Here is a 25,140-nt window from a genome sequence, read left to right as displayed (position 1 = left end):
AGTCATACAGAGGGAATCTTTCTTCCCCTCCAACACAGGAACTCATGTTCTTGTCTCTGTTCTCTCACACAATAGCTCTACCACCGTATGACTGTGCAACAATCAATTCAGCAAGATGATCCAAATTAATCCTTTTTGTAAAGTCTTACACTGGGTGGGAAAGTTGAATGGATTTTCCACATCAGAACACTTACTGGGTTCAAGATTACAGAAGCACCACAAAGGTGTGGCTTGGCCTTGGAAGAGGCTAAAAGAAAACAGAGCAGAACCACTCTTTCTGGCAGCTGTTCAGTTCAGCAAGATAAACCAAAACACAAGCCTGCACTCTTTCTATAATCCACACAGTTCAAGGGAAAAAAAAAAAACCAAAAAACCAAAAAACCAAAACCAGGAGTGATGTGCAGTCTCACAGAGAGTACAAGCTGGAACTTCCTAAACCTCCTCCAACACACCTTTGACAGAGCTGGACAGATCTCTCCCTCACAAGAGAGGAGGCAAGCAAGAAGTCTCTTGCTGACTTTGTTTCATTAACATACTGTGTCCCAAAAATCACAGCTCTACAAAAACTAGCAGAAGGAGCTGTCAATACAGCCCAAGACGGAAGCCAAAGTGCAACATACCTTCCCTTATTTCTAATGCTACATGATGTAAAGCCTAACTATTCTTTCAAATAGAATGCTAAAGTCGTATTTTAGAATGAAGAAACCTCTGCCTTAGTTGCCAAAGCATCAGGACATTTTTCTGACAGACAATGGGTAGCTCTGGGAATTTGAGACCACTGGGTCATCTCCTTTTTCATGCATTTATTAATATAAAGGAATGAAGGCATTTCTCAGCATTAAATGCAAAGACTGAAGGACTCTAAATAAGAGTTTAGAATTATTATTAAAACAACTTTCACTCCTACATAGAAAAATAAAATGCAAAATGAAGAATGCCAAGCTAAACCACCAACAAATTAAAAAAGAAAATCGAGAATGATGTTCTCAATATCTCCAGTCCACTAAGGACAGTTCCATAGACTCAGCAGAGGGGTCAGGTATTTTGATATATATCTTTCTATAAGCACAGCAGTAGATGCAAATGACAGAAACAAATAAGGGTATTTTTGTATTAAAGTTCCATTCCTAGTAGTGTTTTAACCTTCACAGTAATTAACTTCTCTACTGATATTACATGGTCACGGGGAACCAAAATACATACGTTTGCACAAAATCCACATATGGAATTCTACGCAGGAAGACTTTCTGGCAGACCTTTGGTAACACAGCAAAGAGCCAAAAGCACATTCCAGCAGTTTACAGAGACCTATTGCTTCTACAGGTTGTTAAAGTTGTTAAAAAAATGTAAAGGTGGGAAACAAAGACTAGTTCAGAGAGCTTTTCATCCCATCTTCCTCATTTAAGAGCACAGAAATTTGCTGTATCTTTGCACAGTTCATGGTACATAAAAAAACTTCACAAAAACAGCTCTAATTCTATTACATACCCAAGCACAGGGAACAAAACCTTCCATCACCACATGAACAGTGCCGTACGACTATGAACCTCAAGACTGCTCCTCACTTAACAGTTGTGGGTAAGTTTTATTCCTTTATGGAACACTGAAGAAGTAAGTTGCCAGAAAGACATAACGAAGCTGAAGAGCAAAGAGAGCTCTAGATTTCCAGAGTGCACGCTTCCTAGGATGCATCCAAAGCAACTTGTAGGAAATCAGGTACGACATTTAGAGCTGCAGTTTGTTTACCGGCAAGATAAACTTAAAATAATCTTGGAAGCTGCAGCTTCCAAGCCTGGAGACAGAAACTCAGTTTTCAAAAGGATGTGCTGTTCCAGACTCCCTCCATATAATCACTCTTCAATAATTTCCACCTAGCAAGACTTTTAAACCTCAAGCATATCTCCAAAAGTTATATCAAGTTATCTCCTCAAGCATATCTACCAAAAGGGAGAGGGCACATTCTCTTTCCCAAACTCAGATCTCTGTGACTCACTTCTGGATCGCTGCTCCATCTGTCTGCTACAACATGCATTCACATCATATCTGTCTCTGTTTCTCAGCAGTTACTCTCTTGAAAAGCAACTCTTCATCACTGCTTCCCACCAATTAGCTTCAACTCAGGAATATATATTCATGTCAATTTTACTTTGATCCTGTGACTTGCAGCGACAGAAGAAAGAGCCATCTGTCTACCGACAAGGAACCTTGAGTACCAGTATTAAAGCCTTCCTCAACCATAACTGAGACAGCAACTCACACTGAAAGCCAATATCCTAGAAAAATTATACTTTAGACTTTTCATCTTGAAACAACTGGGACATTTCCTAGACACTCAAAGAGAAATAGAGACTTTGAGCCCCAAAAATGTGTACACATCTAAGGGGCTTCAAAAGCTCTATCGTGAAAAGTATTAATAAAACAACATCTGATGTGTTGATATCCTGTTATTACACGTTTTCAAGCATTTCAGAGAGAGACATGAAATTGGCTTCAACTCCCCCTGAAAGCAGATGTGCTTTTCAGAGGTAAGGTAGCCAAAGCACGAAAGTGACTACAGGACCCTGTTTCCAGCATCACTACAACCTGTGAGACTGTGATTAATAAAAACCCTAAAAGCAAAGCCTAGCAAATCCATGCCTCTCTTTATCCCACATGCTGTTTTAAGGTAATTAAAGAAGACATGCAAAAAGCATCAGCGTAGGGAGTAGGTACTGTCTCAGTGCTTTATAACAAGATGCCACCTCTCGCCGTCACACTTCCAGAGTCACCTTAAGGCACATGGAAGATATCCAAGATTTCAACTGCGGGGCGAAGCGCAACAGAAGGGTACGAGGATACAGGAGAGGACCTTCCTCATGGGCTTCACCCGCGCATCCCTGAAAGGCCCGGGGAGGGCAAGGAACAGCCCCAGAGGGAGACAGACAGAGAGGGAAAGAGAGAGCGGGGCTTAGCTGCCGCTGGCCGCCGAGGGCCAGGGACGGGCCGGGGCTCGGGCACACGCACAGCTGCCGGGAGGATATAGCGGCACGGGGCGCCGGGGGAAGCGGGTGCGCTCCCTCCGCCCCACAGCGGCCCCGGCGACACCCGCCCGGGCGGAGAGAGAACAGGCGCCCGGGGGCTGCCGCCGAGCTGCGCGCCGCCCGCTCTCACCTGCTTCGCCAGGAATCTGCTCAGCTCCACGCCGCTCTTCTCGTTCCTGCGCGCCACCAGCTGCAGCGGCTCCGCCAAGCGGAACCGCAGGTCTGCCGCCATCCTCCTGTCCCTGCTGCTCCTGCCGCTGCTCCCGCGGCGGGGCAGAGCGGCGGGAGGTGCGCGGGGCGCGCAGCACGTGCGGCGCTGGCGGCGCGGCACCAGCAACTTCCGCTCTGCCGCCGTCACGGGAAGCGCGGCCGCCGCCCCGCCCTCCGCTCCGGACTACAGCTCCCGGCGTGCACCGCGGAGCCTCCTCTCCCGCCGCGGGCGCCGACCGGGAGCGGAGCGAGGCGCTCCCGCTGGCTCTGGGCGCTGGAAGACCACGCGTGTGGGGCTGCGCTCGCCGCGCCCCCGGCCCGCCCCGCTCCCTGCTTCCCGGAGAGCCATCTGCCGCCGCCGCCGCAGGCCGCTCCTGCCCGCGAGCCCTTTAAATCTGGGTCAGGGAGGCGGCCGAGGGCGGGCGGTGACGGACGCAGCAGCGGGTGGCCCCGGCTCGGGCGGCAGGAGCGTTACGCCCCCGGCGGCAGCCGCTCGCGGAGGCCGAGCGCGGCTGTCGGGCGGTAACGATGTCCCTGCAGGGGTTCGGCAGCGGGATCGCCGACGGCAGCAGCCGCCGGGATTGAACCTCGGGCTTCCCGGGAGCACGGCCGAGGCAGCGGGGAACGGTAGCAGGTGAGCGCGCGTGTCGCGCGGCGCTGCCCCGGGCAGCCTCCAGGGGCCGCGGCACCGAGCCTGCGGGACCGGCGAGTGCCGTGAGCAGGCTCCCGGAGCAGGCGGGAGGCTGTCGGCTCGTGCCGCCGGGAGCAGCGCGCGATTTCCCGCGCTCGGGGCCGGGCCGGGATGGGCCCGTGGTCGGGAAGGGCCGAGGGGGCGGGGCCTCGGCCGAGGGGGCGGGGCTCCGCCCCCCGCGCGCCGCAATTTGGCGCCAACCGCTCGAGGCCGCGGGCGGGGCTCGCGGCGTCACGGCGGCGGATGCGCTGTGCGGCCCCGGCCGTTGGCTGCCGCGGCGCTGGCCCCGCCCCCGCCCGGCCTGCGGCGCCGCCGGTGAGCGCTCCCGGCCCTGGCGCCTCCCGCCGCCCCGCAGCCCCGCACGGCACCGCGCACCCCGGGCACCGCCTGCCCGCCCCCAGCCGCCGGGGGCTGCGGAGCCGCGACCGAGGGTGCGCCTGCCCTGACCCCCGAGAGGTGCCGAGCTCTTCCGCCGGGGCAGCGACTGGGGCGGGCGGGACCCCCTTCCCGCCTGGGCAGGGAGGAAGGGCCGCTGCCTCTGCACGGCCTGGCGGCTGCTCTGCGCTGCTCCGTGCCTCTGCCTTGCCCCTGCCAGCCCCACTGCTCGGTGCTGCGTTGACTGGTGGTATCAGACAAGGGGAAGTTGCTCATAAATGGTCAGCAGGGAAGAAATCAGAATTACCAATTATCAGTATTTTAGCTAGGTAAGATGCACATTCGCATAAGCCGTTCAAAGAATGCAGTGCTAATTTTAATATCGAAATTTCTTTATAAGATCTATAAGAGAGAGACAAAGATCTTCAAAAGGCTTATTCAAGTAACAGATCATTTCTTACGTTTCTTGAAAGCAGATTTTGTTACCTTGATACGAGAGTTTTCTCATTCTAGTGCTGGATTGTGTTAAAGAAGAAGGGCCACAGGTAACTCAGGTGTAATTGACATACTTAAGGATGCTGCTGGTTTCTGTTGCTGTTCTGGCAATTAAGTGATTTTATTTGCTCTGTTATTTTACTCGTAGATGGGGAAGCCATAGGGAGTTGTATCATGGCAGCAGATGAGGATGGATTGGGACTGTTCGATATCCGCTACAGTGGTAAGAAGTGTTAGATTACTTTCTGGTTTGGCAGGGAATTAATGCAACCAGTCTTGTGCAAATAAATAAGTCCAAAAATAACTTAGAAACACCTTTGAAGTTGGGACAAATACTGATGAGCAGCTAAATGGCTGTGGCACAATGACATTGTGAGCCCTATCCCATGAGTAAGTTTGTATTTAAAACCATAACTGTGTACTTTGGATTTCTGGAATGTTTTGAGGGGGTGCCTAGAGGTGCTCTCTTCCCTGTCTTTCATAGTGTGTAATTTAACCTTCAGCTGTATTTTAATGAATCCTGGATTTGAACAGTTAGGGGCACAGCTCCTTTGTTTACTGTTTGTAAGAGTCAATGTGCTATCATCTGCCACGTGACCCATAATCAAGGTACTTTTTATTTCCAGCTCCACAGTTGGTTGACTTGACCCATATTTCTGAGATTCCCAGCCTCAGAAGGACTGTGGATATTGATGTTTTTCTTTATAGAAATAATATTTGTTGCAGAGCTGGAGAGGTTCACATAGAGGAGACGAGAATGATAAGAGGCATTGGAAAAAGACATGAAGAGAAACTGAGGAGATTTAGATTAAAATACGTTTACAGAACCAGTTAGTGTGTGAGTAGCTGGTAATAGTGAAGCAAACTGTTTGTATTATGATACAGACTGCTACAATACTTCCTTTTTAACAAGAAATATTTCTTTTAACGGTAGTGGTTTTATCGTGCCAATTGTTTTATTTTTGTTTTTGAGTTGTATAACTTTTGAATTCAGTGTGTTCTAGAAAACAGTTTCAAAGTTAGATCGAGTTTACTTAGTTTATCATTTTAAAATTTATTTTCCATGTAATTTGCTTTATGCACAGTTCTTGTCATATTTACGAACTGGTTTTACAAGACTGTCTTTGCTCTCTGGTGACTAAAGATCTTTTCTCCACCGTAGCAGTAGTTTGCTGGATAAAATTCCCCTGTCTTTTACTGGTTTGTGCAATTACTTCTACTGTTATCTACTGGTATGGGATCACAGCTACACTCACTTTATGGAGAAGGTAGAGTTTGCAGTTTACTAAATTATTACTTTGGCTTTTTTTTTTTTTTTTCTTTCATTGCTTTAGCTGAAGCTTCTCCCTTCAGGGAAGGAGATGAGAGCTCAGTGGATATTTATGATGGCTTGGACAGCAGTTTGTCAGTTTCTGGTACGTTGATTTTGTCTCACTGCTTGGCTTGGAACATTGTAGAGTCTCTGCTGCTTAGGCTGATTTCAAGTAAAACAATATTTAGCGTTAAGTTTACATTTAGCTGGTGTAACCTATGCTTCAGTGAGCAACTTGTTTAAATTCAAGACATATATGTTGATCTGTATAATGCAGTAAAGAATTCTTAGATCTGTTAGCTGAATGAATGAAAAACAGTTTTCCTCTGATATTGGCTGTTGAAAAAGACTTTGGCACGTAAAGATGTGCAGAGAAACCTTAGCTATTTTATCAGTGCCTTGATATAGAACATTTTACCTTGGGTAAAGCACCTTTATTTTGTGGTTTTTTTAAGCTTCAGGATCAGATCCAACAGTCACTGATCACTAAATCCCCAGTGAGAAATCCAAAACACACTTTCTATATGATACAGTATGTTCAGGAGATCTTTTTAGCCTTTTGATACTTTCCAAATAATTTGACATGCTATTGTGAACTAATTTCCTCTTGTAATTTCTTTGAAGGTGAGAAATAAATGGGTCCAGCATATGTTCTTTTTCATGAGCCTTAGTGTACCATTTAATGAAATGCTATTTCTAATATTTAAGCATATATTTCTCTCCTGATCTTACTGCTGTAAAACCATTGAATTTTTATGGAAGGACTATACTATATCCTACAGACATAAAGCATCTATATATCTTTTTCTCATTTTACATTTTGTATTTCTTAAGTTCATATTTCACATATGGAGGTGTGTTGTTTTAGTAAGTATCAAAGATACAAAGAAGAATGACTGTGCAATGAAAACATTTTAGTTTTTTAGAAAACAGTCCAGTTTTGAGGGACCTTATTTTTTTAGATTTGAAGAGAGAAATGGTGAGATCTTTGCTCTGTACAGATAAGATGTTATTTGTATGTCCTCTTGCCTTGTGTTATTAATACTTTTTGCCTTATGGTATTGTCCAAAGGATTGAAGCACAACTTTGACAGCTGACTTCATTTATCTGTCTGCAAATGGATCTGTATTTGAGGGGTGTCATAAGCCAGATCCTGTCAGTTAAATGTATTTGGTGAACAGGACACCCAGGCTGATTTGAGGAAAAAGTGGTGTCATCTGAATGATTTGGGTGTTGGCTTCTCAGTTGGTTTTGGTTGTTTGGGGTTTTTTTTTCATTTCACTTTCATTTCACTTTCATTTCACCTACAGAGGACTGTATCAGGAAATCTCTGTGTGCTATTGCAACGTAATATGCCACAAGCATGTAATAATTCTTTATTTTGTGTGTTACCTTGTAAGTACATGAAGTGAAACTAAAATGCACAGACAGTATAAAATAATCTACACAGTGCAGTACAGCTAGAAAAATACCTTTTTCCTTATGTAATTGATTTTCTTTATATAGACAATTGTGCTCCAAGTTCTACACCATCTAGAAACAGCTTAAATTTATTTGATGAGATACTAATTGAAGAAGGGACTGCAAAGAAAGCATCCTATGACGAGGTATGTATTAATATGAAAAAAAATCTGGTGTTTTGAGGAGGAGGTTGTTTCAAATTTTCTTGTGTAAAAAGTAAAGTACAGAAAATGACGTCAGCATACTCACATTGTTGAAAAAACAGGCAAACTGGTTTTAAATAAGTAAAAACAGAAGTGTGCTAATAAACTCTTAGGACAACAAGTTCATCTGAATAAGTGAATCTGTCTCTCTGTGACATGATCTGTTCTCATTTATCATCCTTTGCATGCAGTTCATGTATCAGCTCCATTATGGGGAAATGTATTGATTTCCCTCTAGTCAAGGATCTGTTCAGGCATCTGATACAAAACTAGTCTTGAAATTGCTCCAAACAAATTTTACCAGAGTAAAGTAGATAAATTCATGACCTATCTTATGTGGTGTTAAATTCTGTCCTTGAGACTGAAGGTGGCTGTGCAGTATGTAACTGCTTTTGGCAAATTAGTACAACACTCACTTAAGTAGCATCACCAGTCTTTGCCTATAAGGCACATTTAAAGGGTGTGAAGGGGACAGCTATCCACAGATGTTAGAAGGAGCAGGAGTGAAACCTCCAGGACTCTCCTGAGTAATGAAAATGTTACTTTGCAAGTTTCAAAGCTCTTGACTATGTGTTTGAATGGAAGTTGTCCATTTTCCTGTGAAAGTTTTGTCACTGTCTACCTCTAAAGAAGAGCTCATGCCAGATTTATTTTACTTGTGATCTCAGCAGGATCATGTCCTTTGCAGTCCAGATTTGTTTGTAGTAACTTTTTGGTGTGTTTTTCCTTACCTGGTCTGTGCTACACAAAATCTGACAAGCAAGTCCCCATCTATTTGGCTTTCGGAACTCCTGTTCCTTGATGAGCATCATGTCTTCAATGTCACAATAATATGGCTTCCTGTTATTTTTTAGCCTATTACTGTTAGGCAATCACATATAGATTTTGTCTTATCTGAGTGTGTTGTTTTAGAGACCTGTATACCAGTTGGAGCATATTGAAACCTTTTGTTTCAATATAGCTTTAATATGTTACTTTGGGGGAAAAACAGAAGTTTGTAATATACATTACTGTGTTAACTAACTATAAACCTAGAGAAATATCTCTTCTGTATAATTAAGTCCACTTCTGTGCTGTGAATTCTTCTCTCTCTGACAGTTGCAGGCAGAATATGGAAAGTGTCAGCAGCAAATTAAAGAGTTGATGAAGAAATTTAAAGAAATACAGGCACAGGTATTGTAGTTCAAAGAGAAATATTGTCAAGATCATGCAAAGTAAATTGAATATTGCTTTGAGAAGGCAATTTCATATGCTTTCCAGACTTGATCCATTGCATGGATGGTTTGTAAAGCACCCCAGTGGGTGCTAGGAACTTGGTCTGCCTACGATGGTTGCTGGGACAGCCTACTGACAAAATCAAATTAAATTCATGTGCTAATTTCATTTGTTGCACAATGTTGTATGCAGTAAGACTTTATTTGGTTAAAAGCTGTCTTCTGTCTTCTTAATTAGAAAGTAAACGTGTCAAATGAATAGTTTTCAGAAAGGTATCCAGTACCTTTGGTTTTTTAATGCACTAGGGAGAGGGTTGCAAAGGTACCTGAGCTGTCATTAGGACTGGAAGTGGATGTCTGTGTTGCTTTCAGCATAGTGCCATTTTGATGAGTCTGAACTGCTCTTCAACTTGAGCTGGTGTTCCCTTGCTGTGCCATTCTCTAGAGCTGGGTTATTTGGGGCAACTGCAGTGTCCTCTACTGCATATTATGGATAAGTCCCAAGGGTTCTAAGATTTGCAGTGGTAAGCAGCTGCTGCTCTGTGACATTTCTGTATTGTTTGGTGCAAAACTTATCTGCCTTTCTGAGCAGGCTTTGCCAGGGACAGTTATCAAGAGAAGGACTATTTCTAGGACTGACAGGGTTCTAGAATATCATACCTGGAAATGTTGGAATGATATAGCACCAAAAGTTGGTTTTGATACCTTGGAAGTAATGCAATTACCCTCTTCCTCTGAGAGTGCTTAAAAGCTACATCTCTCATTTGACACAGTGACAAAGAAAGCAATAAATTGAGTAAAATAATGAAGAAAAGAGGTGGATTATCATTTTTTAGTTCTATAGTTAACTGTTTTATGGCATATTTCAGTTTTGCCAAACTGTATGCATAAAACCTTTGAAATAATTACCAGGAACACAAACATGAGCATAAATGTGAGTGAAGTGAAATAAAAAAAACTGAAAACCAACTTCATTGGATCTCAGTAGTTCTGATTTCTTCAACACAGTTTACATATGTTTTACTGTCTCTTTGCCAATGAATTTTTCTGGTTGTTGTCTTGCACTGTTTTTCATTATATGTTTGGATACCCAAGCTAATTCTTGTTTTTTCTGTCCCTCTCTCTCTTGCTGTCTGTTTTATGTATATTTTAAATAGAATGTCATTCTACAGAACGAAAACCAAGCTCTTAAAAAGAATATTTCGGCCCTGATCAAAACAGCAAGAGTGGAGATTAACCGTAAGGATGAAGAAATCAGTCATCTCCATCAAAGGTACAAATAGACAGTAGCACTGAAAACATGCTTTTTGTCTGATCATGTTTATATACTTGTTGGAAATTTTTGTGTGTGTTTTAAGAAAAACTTTTGAAAAATATCATTGTTTAGTAAGTAATTGTGTAGTTTAGAAAGCAGTACAATGAGAGGAAATATGTATCTTCTTTGCCTGATGACATCTTTGGTTTCTACGTAAGAAAGCAAGAAGGAATCCAAAGGGTGACCATTTGCATGAATTTTTGTTTGTAACTGTTCCTCTTGGGTTATCTAACCATCTTACATGTTTGAAAGCAGGTATCTTACTAGTTTTGAAGCTGAACTGTTTCTGTTTTATGGCCACAAGACATTAATTCCATGGAACTTTTCAGACAACAAGTGAAAAGAAATACATTATTTAATGTTTTCCTGGCAAGACAGGAAATCCCTGTCTCCAGTGGTGGGGAATAACAACTAGAAAAATCTTAGTTATTTGTGTGTACTACTAACATTACTGCAAGGAGTTGAAAGCAGTGAAGTATGGATGGGAGAGTATGTGACAGTAAGGTTTCTGAACCACATGAAACCAGACCAGGGGTTCAAGATTGAGGACTCCAACTTGTCACAAGGTGACCTGCTTGTCACTTGTGTCACACATCATTGGTTTGTTTGTATTTTGATTTAACCATTTGATACTTTCTTGCACCAAAAGGTGTTGTAAGGAGCACCTTTTCTTGTTCATTTCACGTCACTGTGCTAAAGGCTTTGTGCATATAAACTATGCAGGTTTCTTTGCTAAATACGGAAAATTACCAGGCACAGTCTGATGGAGGTCAAGAGGTTTTGACTGTAATTCTTTCAGTTGATTACCTTTCACAAAACAGCTGTCATTTTCACACCTTTGAGTGCAGTATTCTGTGTTTTTAATCAAATTGCTTGAAAAAGACATTTTTTGTTTTGAATATTTGACCTCATTAAATACTTCACAAGCTGCATTGCAATACCATCTGATGGTGAAAATTTGTGAACAAGGTATTTATCTAGGTATTTTGGAAGCATCCATCATGGAAAATTGTGGGGAAAGTGGCACTTTGAGATCTTAAAAACATGCCTTGTCTGCTGCATGGTTTATAGTAAATTAACTCAGCTTAAGCAATGCATCTATCTGCAAAGATTGGTACAAAATTGGTATCTCTCAGGAAATTGTTAATGTTTATCTCCAAAAAAACTCAGCTATAAAACCACAAAATTAAACAAACACATCTTGGATACAATTATATTAATCACACATGTATACAGATTTAATAGCCAGCCTAAAGCAAAAAATTATCAGTATCATTCAAAATGAAACATAAATAGAAGAAAGAGGTTTGTATTACAACAGCTGCAGCAGTGTTTGCGCTCAACATTCAGTTCACATCACAATGTCACATTTTTGGAGTATGCCTAGTTGTATAAGGTGTTCATAGTATATTTAAATTTACTGTATTGACCCATAGGAAGTACTTTGTTTTATAAAGCAAAATCAACCCTATTTTGTATTGGAGATAAATATGGAATTATTTTACACTTGCAGTGATTCCTTACAACTGGATGCTGATTCATCATAGAATTTTAGGCCAAATCCAAATGTCTGTGTAGCAGCCACTTCATCCTTGAAGCTCTAAAACAGAGCCAGATATTTAGTGGTTTGCTGATATCATTTGTTGTTTTATTTCTGTTTTCCTTCTGCATGGATTAGACACCATCATTCTCTTTATGAAGTGGTGACTGTATAAGAAGGTTGACCTTGTCTTTTGAAGGTGTTCTTTTAATGAAATGTTCTATTGACAATGGTAAAAAAGGGTCTGGTTGATTTTGGGTTTTGTTTTGTTGTAGTGGGCTTGGGAGGCTTTCTGTTTGGTTGGTTTTTTTAATAGGATGGTAACTGATACATTTTATCAGTAATGAATAGGCATTTAGGCCATACAGGCTACATGTGCCCTTTTTAAATTAATTTTTTCTTTATTTTTAATGTGATGACTTTTCAGAAGTAGCATGTGGCCTTGATGAGGCCTGCTTGTCATAATGTACTAGTTTTCTGGAGCTTGCAACAACTCCCAAATGAGGTAGTTTATTAGCTTATTGGTGTTTTTATTATTATTATTATTATTGCTATTATTATTATTTTATCTCACTAATGCTGTAAAGAACAACTGTTTTTTTTTCCTGGTGGAAAGCTCTTTTTATTGCTGGACAATGAAATTATAATTTGAATTACTGATATTGTTAACTAGGCTTAATACAGTATTTTTTCATAAATCTTGATTTTTTTCTTAGATTAATTTCCTGTAGAAAACATATATATAGATTATATTTGTTTGTTCTATGCAGATGAAAATTATTAAACATCTTTTTATATTGCCCTTTTTTTATTTCAGCTTGAAACTGGAAAAAAGTATTAACAATTTTTACAGATACATGGATTCATTGTAGTTCAGCTCTAACTATGTTTAAATAAATTTCAAAATAGCATAACTCTTCTTCTTTTTATAAACAGGCTATCGGAGTTTCCCAACCATCGAAGTGTTTTCACCAGAACATACCTTCCAGGGTCAACTAAAACAAAAGATTCCAAATTCAGACCCTCTGATTTGGGTGATAATATGAAGATGGAACATAGAACGAAAAATGACTGTTTGAAAGATGCATACCACGGTTACTCATCTCATAATATAGACAGTGGGAAGTCTGTCTCTGAAAAAAGGAACACTCCTTTTTTGCTGAGGTACCCTCCTGAAGAGCTCTGCAGTGATGGTGCTCAAACGTGTGCACTGAGCTATGAGCATACTTCCAGCAAGGATAACAGAAAGGAAAGAAAAGAAACTAAAAGTAATGAACAGTACAGTAGGGGAAATGTCAACAAATACAAAAGAGAAGTACATCAGAGCACTGCAAATGATGGTGACAGTGAAGAGGGGAATTCAGATCCTCAACAGAAGCTGAAAACCCTTTCAGAGAAGGCTTGTAAAAATGAGTTGCAACAAAAAAGTCTGAGTGTGAAACTCAAATGCAGTCCAAGTGTGGAAAGAAGAGCAGAAAGGGGTGTTTCTTCCTGGGAGAAACAGACACCTGGTAAAGACAGATTTCAAACAAGAGGAGAATTGTATGCTGATGAGAGATTACAAAATGTATTAAAAAAAGACATTAAAACACATGACAAAGGTGAAAAACTTGCTGGCCAGAAAACCAAACCAAATGAAAAGCTGCAAGAGCAACCACGGAGGCCTAGTAGGGGCAGCAGTCCACACTCAAAGAATGAGCATTCAAAGAGTCTTCATGAATCACGTAAATGTCGTGTGGAAGAGTCTAGAAAAGTAAAACACATTGACTGCAGGAGGGAGAGGGGAACAGATGATACTACCTCTCGAGAAGAAAGGACTTCACCTTCTAATTCCAGCAGCAGAGAGCATAAATACGCACGCTTGAAGGAAAGTAGTAGTAGACATGAATGGGAAACAGCACATTCCAAATCGGAAAGACACAGAACTGAAGAAAAAAGGAAAAGGGAAAGAGAGGACCAGGATGAAAATAGACATTTTAGAAATGAAAAAAAAATTGCAAAAGAATTTTCTCACCAATCTGTAAAAGACTGTAAGAAAAGTACAGATCTTACAAAAAGTGAGAGAAACAAATGCTGTAAGTTGGAAGAAACATCCAGAGTAGCAGATAGTTTAAAAGACAATAAAGTTAGCAAAACTAAAGGTAATGGCGCTGGGCCAAAAAGCAAAGACTTAAAACTTAGCTTTATGGAAAAGCTAAATTTAACTCTTTCTCCTAATAAGAAACAGTGTCTCTCTGCAACAGATGGACTTAGAACACCTTCCCAAAAGGCCACTGATGAGGGAGGTACAGAGCTCACACTGCAAGCAGAATTCATAGATTCTGCCCACCCTGTGGGCTGTGGTCCCACAGAGCAAACTCATTCAACACTCCAAGTTCTGGACACTCTGGCTCAGAGCAGTGTGGAACCAGCAGTGCCTGTTTCTGTCAGTTCTCAAAATGAAGCCTTGAAAGTAGCAGCAGCAGATCCAGCACAGTCTGAAGCGTTGCCAGCAGTCACAGCTGATGAACTGAGCTCACAAACCTTACCAGAAGCAGAAGTGGGTCAGGTACTGCCCCAGGCCTTGCCAGAAGCAGCCAAGGTGCTGATTCCTGATAAAATGGAGGCTGAAACGCCATCAGAAGTGACAGAGGCTTGGGATCGGATTGAATTGGAAACCTCAGTAAAAACAGTAGCAGTGACAGGTCTGAACCACTCTGAATCTTGGCCCCTGGAGGTGACAGGGAGTGTGGCAGAGCGTGGAGAGTTGCCTGTGACAGAGGGTGAGATGCAGGATGGTCAGGTACCAGCAGCAGAAGTGGCACAACCCAAACCTATGAGTGCAAGTATAGGAGGCCTTCAGGAGTCAGCAGCAGAGAAGAAAGAGGAAGATAAAACATGGCTGGCTGGTGATACAGAAAGCTCTGCAGATCAATGTGACTCTCAAAATGTTGTCTTAGATGACTCGGAAGCCAGGAATTCTGATGAGCTGGAGTCCTCTGATACAGGTATCAGTGAAATCAAACCAGACTCTTTATTGGAAGAAGTGAGGGATGCTGATCACTTGGCTGCAGAAAATACTGACTATTCCACTGAGGAAAAGAGTATCTGTGAAATTAATACAAGTACATCTCGTTCACTGGACAGAACTATGATGAGTGATAAGGATGAGCCACTAGTTGACCAGAATACTTGTGATCTGGAGCCAGACCTAACTGAAAGCAGTACTGCAACATCTTCCTCTCTCAGTGGCAAGATGTGTCCTATAACTAAAGAGCGAGAAACTAACCCAGTTTCTGTTGATGATGACAGCTCAATACTGAGCATTGATCTCAATCACTTGAGATACATTCCAAAGGCGATCAGCCCACTGAACAGTCCAGTGCGTCCTTTGGCTAAAGTGCTGAAGATGGAAAGTCCTTGTAAAGGCCTTGTGAAGACTTACAGCAAAGGTATTTATATATTCTCATTTCTTTTCTACATAAAGTTTAGAAGATCTGCTCATGGAAAGCATAAATTACTTCTTTTAACTGCTTTCTGAAAAATAGAAATTGTTTCTTCTTAAGCTGTGTATGTCTCAGTGGTCCTTTTCATTAGTAGTGGAAGCATTTAATGTTGCAGCCAAGATTGTAGCCATTTGGATATTAGTGCTCTAAAAATTGGAGTTGGTCACTACTGACGGAAGACTGGTTGAAATAAGTGTTTTGTATTAACTTAGTAAAAAAATACATACACATTTCTTAACTGTGGCTTATTTTGCATAGATCTTTTTAGGTTTTTCTCTGAAACTGCAGAAGCAAAAGTTATGTAGGATCATATTCTTTCAAGTATTTGTGAATTTAAATCTTCCTTGTAATGTCCTGCTGCAATTAAACAAAATTCTTGGAAGTTTAGGTTTTTTATTAGAAAAGAAATGGCAGAGTGGCATTGAAATCTGGTTTATTTTATGTTTCAGAGTATAACTCTCTACAGGATTATTATAACATTAATGGGTCATTTGTTCTTTATTTGTTTCAGTTTTGAAACTGTTAAAAGAAAAGCCACCTATTGTGCGTAAATGTTAGTCCATAGTGATGTGACAGTTACAATTTAACTGGTACAGTAATCAGAAAACTTGTTAAAGTGAATGGAAAGAAATTCCAACCTGATGAAAACTGCTATATTTTTTCTCTTTTCTATGGATGTATTTGTGAGATAGTTCACGTGTGTTTGGTGAAATGGTGAGGCCCCTTAAAGCTCAAAAATTGCTCAAAAAAACAGTCCTGAGTAGTCAGTTTACAGAAGAGAATCTTGCAGGTTTTTCTGAAAATGTCTGTTTATAATTGCATTCTTTATGATAATTAGCGAACTGTTTTCTTTTCATAGATTTAATTCCTGAAAGTTCGGTTGTCATCTGTCCCTTAAAGAACTTGTCAAAGGAAGTTAACAAAGAAAATCAAAAACCAGTTAGCATGTCTGATGAACACTTAGAAATGGAGTCTCGGCTAAGTATCTCTTCAGATGAAATAGAAGAAGGTGAAATTGTAAGTAGTGATGAAGATGAAGAAAAATCTAAACCAGAGAGAAGCTCTGAAAATACAAAAAAGTCAAGACCTAAAGCTTCATCTGAGACACGCAATTTAACCAGCAGTCCGCAGAATCAAAATAACAAAACTATGCACTGCAATGAAGATAATGGAAAATTTGTTTCTGTGCAAGTAAGCACACAAAAGGACAGAGAGAGGCATAAAAATCAGACTTTCAGATCTTCAAAGAATATGAGGAAAACCAAAACTGTGAGCATTGCTTGCCTTGAAAAAATAGTTCATGTTATTGTTGAACCTTCAAATATACAAGAAATCATGCAGATGCTCAGAGCTATACGAAAACAGATGAGGAAAAGTTATATGAAGTTCAAAGTACACTTCCCAGTTCAGCATTTTCATAGAATTATAGAATCTGGGATCATAAATTTTACAGCATTAATAAGATACTTGAATTTTTCCAAGATGTGTGCATTAGGTGATACATTAAAATTGAATATATGTGACATTATAGAGTCAAAACTTAAACAAGTTAAAAAGAATGCAATAGTGGACCGTCTTTTTGAACAGCAAGTATCAGATATGAAGAAACAATTGTGGAAGTTTGTAGATGAACAGCTTGATTACTTATTTGAAAAGATAAGGAGAATTATAATAAAGGTGTGTGATGTGGGAAATGAGGGTGAGGAAGGGAGGTTTGAAAGGGCTGGAAAGCAAAACCACAAGATCAGTCATAAAAATGATGTGCAGAGATCTAGAAAAAAGTCCCCGAAAGATGGTTCTCAAAAGCCTGAAGAATATATTTCAAAGCAAATTGTGGATTATCAGGAACCTAAGTGTCACAATGAGAAAAATAAGACAGGTGCACCAAAAGCTGCCTTTACAAAATGTCTTAACTCCATTGATAACACAAGAAATTCCCAAACAAAAGTTCACCTCTCTAAAGAGAATAATTTACAAAGCACTCTTACTCCACTAAAGGGTGTAAAACATGAAAAGGAAGGACTTCAGCTCTCCAGAGATGCTAACAAGTCAGATCTTAGTTATGAGCTTCTCACAGAACAACAAGCATCCAGTCTTACATTTAATCTTGTAAGTGATGCTCAAATGGGTGAAATTTTCAAAAGCTTATTGCAAGGTTCTGATCTCTTGGAAAAAAATGGTGGCAATATCAACAGAAATGAGTATGAATTCAGGACTCCAGAAAAACAGTTTTTAGACAGTCATAAATACAGGGATAATGCTGCTGAACTGGAGCAAGACATTGCTCCAAAGGAGGCATGTGTGGATTGCAAACTGGATGAGGATATTAGCTGGAGTGTTGTTTCACCTGTGAGAGCTCCCTCATTAGCATCTAGGCCTCAGATGCCTGTTGATCCAGATGTGCTGGATGAGAGCTGTATGTTTGAGGTTTCTACAAACTCAGCTTTGTGCAAAGAAGATGAGTGTAATTTACAGAAGAATAAAGCGTGTGTTTCTTCTATTCTCCTTGAAGATTTGGCTGTTTCCTTAACTATTCCATCACCTTTGAAATCAGATGCTCACCTCAGCTTCCTAAAACCTGAGAATAATTCCAGCTCAGCTCCCGAGGGTGTTGTTAGTGCACATTACAGCGAAGATGCACTTCTTGGAGAGGAGGATGCCACTGAACAAGACATACATTTGGCTTTAGAATCTGATAACTCAAGCAGTAAATCAAGTTGTTCGTCATCGTGGACAAGTCGGCCTGTTGCTCCTGGTTTTCAATGTCGCCCCAGCCTACCAATGCAAGCAGTCATCATGGAGAAATCCAATGATCATTTTATTGTAAAGATTAGGCGTGCAGTGCCATCTGCCTCACCAGCATCTGATCAGATGGCTCCAGTGAAGGAGGCACAGGCATCAGCCAAGATTGGAAAAGGAGAAATGAGAACTGGGGGAAAAGAAAAGGACAGCCAGAGTGCCAGTGTGAAAGAAACTGTCAAACAAGATCTGGTTAAGATGGATCACTTGCCTCATATCGGTGCTGATAAGGAGCAAAATCCTGCCTTAGCTCAGGCTCTGAAGGAGTCACGCAATAGTATTGGAAAGGAAGAAACTACTGGGTTGCTTGGAACACGTAGAAAATCTTCAGACAAAGAGAGCCTGGATAAAGGCTCTGAGCAATCTGAGGCACACAAATTGCAGGTATCTGAAAACATAAATGAAATTCACATTAGATGTCAAGCTTCTTTTCCTGCTGGTTGCGGTATGAAGTCATACATGACAGATAGTATTGTTAATGGAACTTCATGTCATGCAGTAGAATCCAGAGCAGGTAACGGGACTTGCGAAACTTCTACAGGAAATTCCAAAGTCAGTGATAGAAAGGAAGAACTGGAAGAGTGTTTTGATGCATCTATAGACTTAACAGAAGAGCTTTCTAATGAGACTGTAGCAGGTGAATGTAATCTTGAAACAAAACCCAATTCAAAGACTGATGGAGAGTGCCATATGAGTACAGATGATAAAACTATTAAAAAGAGGAAAAAGGAGACTGTTGAAGAGAATTCCAATTCAAAAAAGCAACGTAAAGAAACTGAATCAGCAGGTGAGGGGAATGATGAAAGTAGTATCAGGTCTGAAGATACAAATTCATCACCCAAACAATCTTCCAATAAGAAGAATGAGCTACAGCAGAACAAAGACTCTTCTCCCTTGGCTTCATCTCCATCATCACCTAGCCTCTATGCCAAAAACATCATTAAAAAGAAGGGAGAAGTAGTAGTTTCCTGGACAAGGTAATTTCGGATTTAATCTGTGTGATTGTTCTAGGGTTTTTTAAAACTATTTGATAACATTGAAAAGAGGGAAGAAAAGGATATTTAGCTGATGACTGAAGTTATTTGGTAGCTCTACACGTTTCTCTTAAGGAGTGGAGTGGGAGCCTCCTTTTATCAAAATGCAGGATTGTCCTGGGGGATTGATGTCCATTGCTTATCCAGATCTCCCGAAGCAAGAGTCCTTCTGGCTTTGTTTTGAAAGCTTATGTGCTGAGGTGACAAAACCTACTGTAATGCACGGTCTATGCTTTTTATTCCCCTTGCCCTTTTTGTTTTTTCTGTCCAAAAATTCCAGCCAGGCTTGGTAGGAGGTGGAGGTCCATGATGTTCCTACAAGGCATGGGTGACTGGTGAAGGGGAACAGCTTAACATTTCCCCCACTGAGGGAAGGCATGAGAGCAAACAGTTTTTTGTTTTCAGGTCTGGACTGTTCAATCTGTGGAAATGTACTAGTCAACCATTCAACTACTCGTCAATCTATTCAACTCATAGATTCCAATTTGCAGGATGTGGGTGACAAATGAGATGGCTGTAGATGTCAAAAATACATGCAAACTCATTGTGGTGTATTCTTATTTTTAAGAAACTATAGTTGGCAGGTTTTGCTGGTCTTGCTACAACTTGATACGATCAACACTTTATAAAGGTGTTTCTAAAATTTTCAGGACAGACTTTTCCAAACTGTGGTTCAGATATAAAGTAAGTTTCTAGGTAGTATTTTAAAAGAAAATAAGCTCCTTCGTGGAAAAAAGACAGCAGAAGCTAATGTGGTTTTTTTAATGTGCAAACCAAAATAGCAGGAGACTTACAGTTTTCCATATGAATGTGGCCAGGTTTTCAGTTTCACAGGTTTTGTTTGTCTTTGAACTGTACCTTAAAAAAAAAGACATTTATTTAAATAAGTAGTCATTACATTTTTCTTAGAAATTGAAGAAAATAAATATAATTTATTGAAGTATGACAGGTTTCAACCAAATAAAATTACTGTCTATCTACCTTTTGCCTAAATTCATTGATGAGACAAACAGGAAATTGGCAACATACTTCAGAATAGACTCCTGTTTTTTTATTCTCATGTGAATAGTAGATGTGCTCGGAGTATGTTTGTTACATTAAGCCATTTAAAGAAGTCAAACACCTCTCTGGTTTATCTTTGAACATCAGTGGGCCTTAGGTGAAAGCTGCTGTTCAGCCACGCAAACTGAGGCAAGTGCACCTGGAACTACTGACCCCTCTGTTGAATTTGAGTTCCTCTCAATCCTAGTTTAAATGTCTGCTTTAGAAGCTTAAAACTCTTGAATTTGGTTTAGGACTAACTCTATTGTAACAATCCCACTTTCCTAAGAGAGGAACATGATATTCACTACCACTTGTTTGTACTGACTCTGTTACTCTGTGCTGGTAGAAGAGAGGATTCTCTATAAATTCATTGCTGCTGTTTGAACTCATGTTCTGTAGTTTGGAAATACTTAGAATTTTATGGATGCCTGTATGTATTGTTTTGTTTGTATGCATATACACAACTCTGTGTATTAGTATTTTAAAAATGCATTTTTGCCGTAGAAATGATGACCGAGAAATTTTACTGGAATGTCAGAGAAAAGGACCATCAAGCAAAACCTTTGTTTCCTTGGCCACTAGGCTCAACAAAAGCCCAAATCAGGTAGGTGATATCATTCTTCTGTTTGCTAACAGCAGCATTCCTACATTTACAATTGCAGTTGAACAAAAATCTGTAGAGATCTTCTGCAAACTTGTAGTGTTCTTTTCCTCATGTCTTTTGGGGGGGATTCTTGAAAAAAAAGAATCGTAGATTCTGCCAGTTGTTACTTCTTAAAAAGTAAGTACACATTGTAAGGGGTATTATGGGGATTCCTCAGTACCTGTTTGATTGGTATGTTGAAACTGCTCCACTCGTAAGACAGGCAGAACAAGATTGTTCTGTTGTTGGATCAGCACTTCGATAAAGAAGGACAATTTTGAGAGGCCTGAAGCCTTTGCACACCTGTAATAAATTTTAAAAAATATTAAATTTCCTGCTGAAAAATGAAGATGTTTCTTTTTTTTTTAAATTTTTTAATTTAAAAGTTTCAAAAGACACAGATGTCAAATTAATGTAGAATATTCCCAGAGGTTTTCATATAAGTTTGTGCTAGAGTTGAATTGTTCTCTTAATCTGTATCCTGAAAATCTAGAAAGGGAGAAACATGTTTGATTCCGTTAGGAAATCCTGCATGATTGAGATTTGGCTTTTAGGATGTTGTGTGTATAGGTTGCAGGGTCTTTGTGGGGTTTAGAAGGTGTTGGGGTGGCTGGTTGAGTAAAACAATGTTACTTGTGCATTTATGCCTCACTTCCCAGTTAGCATATTGATGATCCACCAAACTATAGCAATATGTATATAGCAATAAAAAATACTAACTTAGAGCTGAATGAGGTCACTATGTCAGCTGTAGCTGTGTTCAGCAAAAAGATGTTTTACTCTAATCTACAGACCGGCTATGTAAAATCCCTGACGGGCATATTACTCCATGATGAGCCAAAAATACCTGAAGCAACAATTGTACAAGAGGGTAGAAAATAACCAATAAACAGTGCTTTTGTGGAGTATAAAATAAGCTTTTGTCTTTACATTTGCATCTTACTCATGGTTATGCCTGGTAAATTCAAGGCTAATTGGCTTTAAAGCCTTCATTTTTTTCCTCCTTCTTGTAGGGAAACCTATGTTAATCTAGTAGCTGGCTCTAGCTCCCTTTGATTTACCTGGGAGCTATTTCAAATAGCAAAGCTGTAAGAAGACTTCCTAGATCTAGTTAGTCTGTTAATGGTGCTCCTAAAATTCTTCTGCTGAGATTTCTTGGAAGCAAATAGTGGTGGTCTTAAAAAAAACTTGATGATATCAATCTGTCTTGGTAGATATGGATGTCTGGGATCTTAATGATAACTCTTTTTTTTTTTCTTTTTTTTTTTGTACTCTATTAGGTTTCAGAGAGATTCAAGCAATTAATGAAGCTGTTCAAGAAATCCAAGTGCAAGTAGACTTACACCAAGTTGCCTCATGGTTACAAGGCTTAGCTGTTACCTGGAGGAATGGACTAGAGCCACTGCATTCATATGATGGGATTACAGGAAGGTATCCAAGTCAGAGTACTAAGTTTGGTAAATGCAACGCACTGTTAGTTATTTTCTTGTCTGCGTTTCCTCTGAAGTTCTTTAACAGAGTGACACAGAAGGAACTTCACAAAGTGGCTGGGAAAGAAAGGGCTTTGGCACTGCAAATGGGGCAGTATCATTTCAAGGGGGGGGCGTTTCCAGTTGGTTAAATGTGTTCTTTGAGCAGAGACAAAGGGTGAGCAGTCGAGTGGGAATGGTGGCTCTTGCTTTGCTTGTCGTGCTGATGTCAAACTATGATCTCAAAAAGTAAGAGTGCTTTGGAATCCAGTTGGTAGATAATCCTGGAAAATGGCGGGTATGTCATCTTGGTGACCTTGGAATATATTTTAAGAAATGAGGCCTCTTTTAATATAAGGCAGGGCAATGACAGCAATGATTCCAAAAGGTGCTTATCTAGTAATTGAATTCTGTTGCTCAGGAATAGGTGGATCTTGCAGCTTGTTTTTAACAAATATTTGTGACAATTGTTTGCTTACTGGAGATTTAATTCTAACAGAATCTGTTTTCAGAATGGTCAGTGTGCAGGGTAGCATAAATGTTACTTTACATGAATGCTACTCTGCAAAGACCATTATGTTTTTCCATTCCAAATAACGTCTGGAAAAGGTACTTAATATTGAGATCTTCAACATAATAAACATTTTGATAAAAAAAAATTGAGAACTTATTTTCTTTTAAAAATTAATTTAGAAGCAGACCCTTACAGTTTCATAAAATGTGACTTCGTAGTTACTAACCAGAAGTAAAACTTTTCTGTAAAAACAAGCAGTCTCCAAAGCTTGTCAACTTGGCATGTTTTGACAGCAACTGCATCTATCTTTACAAATTGTTTAGTGCATTAGAAGTTCATCATGTTCTATTTTAAAGCATCTGTTATAACTGTTTCCAGTTTTACTAGAACATACCTAAAGTGTGTGTGTGTGTATAGATAGATATATATATATATATGCACACACACACGTTTCATACATACTGCTGTTTTATCCAAAATTTCTGAAAAGATTTTTTTTTCTTCTCCCTGAGAAACATTCCTGGAAGTTGCAAGGGTTTTTGTTTAATGAATTCATTGATTTTTGAGGTTTTATTCTTCATGGAGGATCGGAATTTCTGTAGTCTTTATTCAGTCAGAGCATCTGCTGAGTTCAGTTAGACTTCATTTCATAGCCCCACCTAAGTGCATTGCCTTTCAACTTGGATTGAATTGGCTCTTTTTTCAGAGTCCAATGACCATTTCTTCAATGTCAGCGTATTTTTTTGTTCCCTCTCCCACTAATGGGACAGACTTCTCTTTCTAATAAACCATCAGATAATTTGTCAGTGATGTTGTCACTGACCCCTTTGGAGTATTGTACATGTGACCTGTGGAATGGATTGTCATTCTGCCAAACAGTGCATTGTCCTTGTTCTAGGCAGTGCTCTGCAAACTGTTGCAAGGAATGACTTGAGTAGGTGATGATGTCAGTTCTGGCAGTCTTCCATCTTACATGCTTGCTTCTGAAATGTTTGCTTTTGATGATCAAATCTCACCTTCTGTGCTACGCTGGCAGTGCCTGGTGATTTCTGTGGGGGATTGGTGCACCAACCCATGCTTGTTATTAACAAACATTTGTGAGAATTGTTAATTTATTGGAGATTTAAATCTGACTGAAACTGTTTTCAGAATAGTCTGTTTGCAGAGTAGTGTTCATGTTTGTGGAAAAGTCAGATTCAGTATATTAAGGATATTCTTTTAACCATATCCTTAGAGATTAACGTGTGCACAGTACTGAAGGCACTGAGCGAAGTCACTTCTCTCCACTTAAGTGCTTCCTCTCTGCATCAAAAGAGCAGGCAGTATTTTATTACAAAGTTGTTTATTCCTTATCTGTGTTTACTTACTTTCATATCTGTATAGGTGATGGGGGGCAGGGTTTGACTGTTTTGAGTCTAAGTTGGATTCCTGTTTTGTAAAGTGTGAAACTTGGTTAATGTTCTCTCTATTGTATCTATGTGTACAGGTTCCTATGTGGTCATGTAAAATATCTGATGTTTGTATATATATAAATATATGTATAAAAATAGAGCTTTGTTTAGCCAAAGATGATTTTTTTAACTCTATAAAACTACAGGTTTATTTTGTATAAACTAAATAGTTTGCTTACTGTAAGAGCAATACAAAAAATAAAACTGTGAAACTCACACACGTGTTCTTGTTGAACAAAGGTTCACTTGGAGTGGTTTTGTACCATTGTTTGTAATTTATTTCTCCAACAAGAATTTTGATACATATATGCCAAATGTACTGTATGTAATTCTACAGTCTTCTTTGTGAAACCTCAGGTAAATCAAAATATTTTCTAGAACTGTTGGCTAATGGCTTGACAACTACACATGCTGTGAAGCAGCATTAAAAATTACTTCTGTTAGTTTGTATAAGTGAGTAGCTATGTTGATGTTCTGGCCAATAAACATGGAAGTTGTCAGCTGCTGCCCTGCTGTAATTACTGCTCTGAGTACATACTGCTTATTTCTTAGTGGATGTGACTGGAAATTGGAGAATTTCACAAACTACATAAAACCCTTAAGCCACTTGTGAATCAAGGTGTACAACTTTAATCTTTTTTCTGGAAACACTGGGTTAGTGTTGAGTGGAATATTACAAAGGAGAAAGATATTGTCGTATCCAACACCTTTCACTAGAAGAGTGTAGCTGGTGGCCCTTTGGAAATCTTACTCCAACTTGCTAGTGAAGAATAGGTCTACTTGTATCCAACACACATATTTTTATAGGATTCTGTTTAATGGCTATGAGTATTCAAAAATTTGCCAGAGTTGAAATTCAGAGAGC

The 25,140-nt window shown here is 40.0% G+C and overlaps 2 protein-coding genes across 4 annotated transcripts in view; one reads left to right on the top strand and one right to left on the bottom strand.

Moving 5' to 3' along the window:
* Positions 1-3,372, bottom strand: part of MDN1 (midasin AAA ATPase 1) — a 90,692-nt gene extending 87,320 nt beyond the window's left edge. Inside the window, exon 1 of the mRNA XM_085056356.1 lies at positions 3,151-3,372. Coding sequence (XP_084912482.1) covers positions 3,151-3,252 — 102 coding nt within the window. The 5' untranslated portion in view covers positions 3,253-3,372. The remainder of the gene's footprint in view (positions 1-3,150) is intronic.
* Positions 3,373-3,432: 60 nt separating this feature from the next.
* Positions 3,433-24,780, top strand: CASP8AP2 (caspase 8 associated protein 2). 3 transcript variants are annotated; one of them, XM_085056341.1, is made up of 11 exons: positions 3,433-3,864; positions 4,773-4,841; positions 4,940-5,014; positions 6,126-6,206; positions 7,610-7,710; positions 8,866-8,940; positions 10,139-10,254; positions 12,773-15,267; positions 16,181-19,097; positions 20,703-20,802; positions 22,122-24,780. In XM_085056341.1, the coding sequence occupies exons 3-11, from the start codon at positions 4,966-4,968 to the stop codon at positions 22,176-22,178; spliced, it is 5,991 nt and encodes a 1,996-aa protein (XP_084912467.1). In that variant the 5' UTR covers positions 3,433-3,864; positions 4,773-4,841; positions 4,940-4,965; the 3' UTR covers positions 22,179-24,780. The 3 variants fall into 3 exon arrangements, with proteins under 3 accessions (XP_084912467.1, XP_084912466.1, XP_084912468.1); XM_085056342.1 differs by lacking the exon at positions 3,433-3,864 and adding an exon at positions 4,368-4,625; XM_085056340.1 differs by lacking the exon at positions 4,773-4,841 and having other exon boundaries at positions 3,434-3,864.
* The last annotated feature ends 360 nt before the right edge of the window (positions 24,781-25,140 follow it).

This window comes from Lichenostomus cassidix, chromosome 3, assembly GCF_008360975.1.
Source record: "Lichenostomus cassidix isolate B80296 chromosome 3, HeHo_3.0, whole genome shotgun sequence".
In the NCBI taxonomy this organism is placed as follows: domain Eukaryota; kingdom Metazoa; phylum Chordata; class Aves; order Passeriformes; family Meliphagidae; genus Lichenostomus; species Lichenostomus cassidix.
Note: the sequence above shows the minus strand (reverse complement) of the source record. Positions and strands in the feature narration are given on the sequence as shown.

What these genes read in the sequence shown, in the direction of transcription:
- CASP8AP2 (XM_085056341.1), top strand. Translation starts at nt 4,966, where the DNA reads ATGGCAGCAGATGAGGATGGATTGGGACTGTTCGATATCCGCTACAGT. An exon ending in AGAAAGCATCCTATGACGAG is followed by an intron (nt 7,711 to 8,865) that starts GTATGTATTAAT and finishes TCTCTCTGACAG; the next exon opens with TTGCAGGCAGAATATGGAAA. An exon ending in GTAGTAGTTTCCTGGACAAG is followed by an intron (nt 19,098 to 20,702) that starts GTAATTTCGGAT and finishes TTTTTGCCGTAG; the next exon opens with AAATGATGACCGAGAAATTT.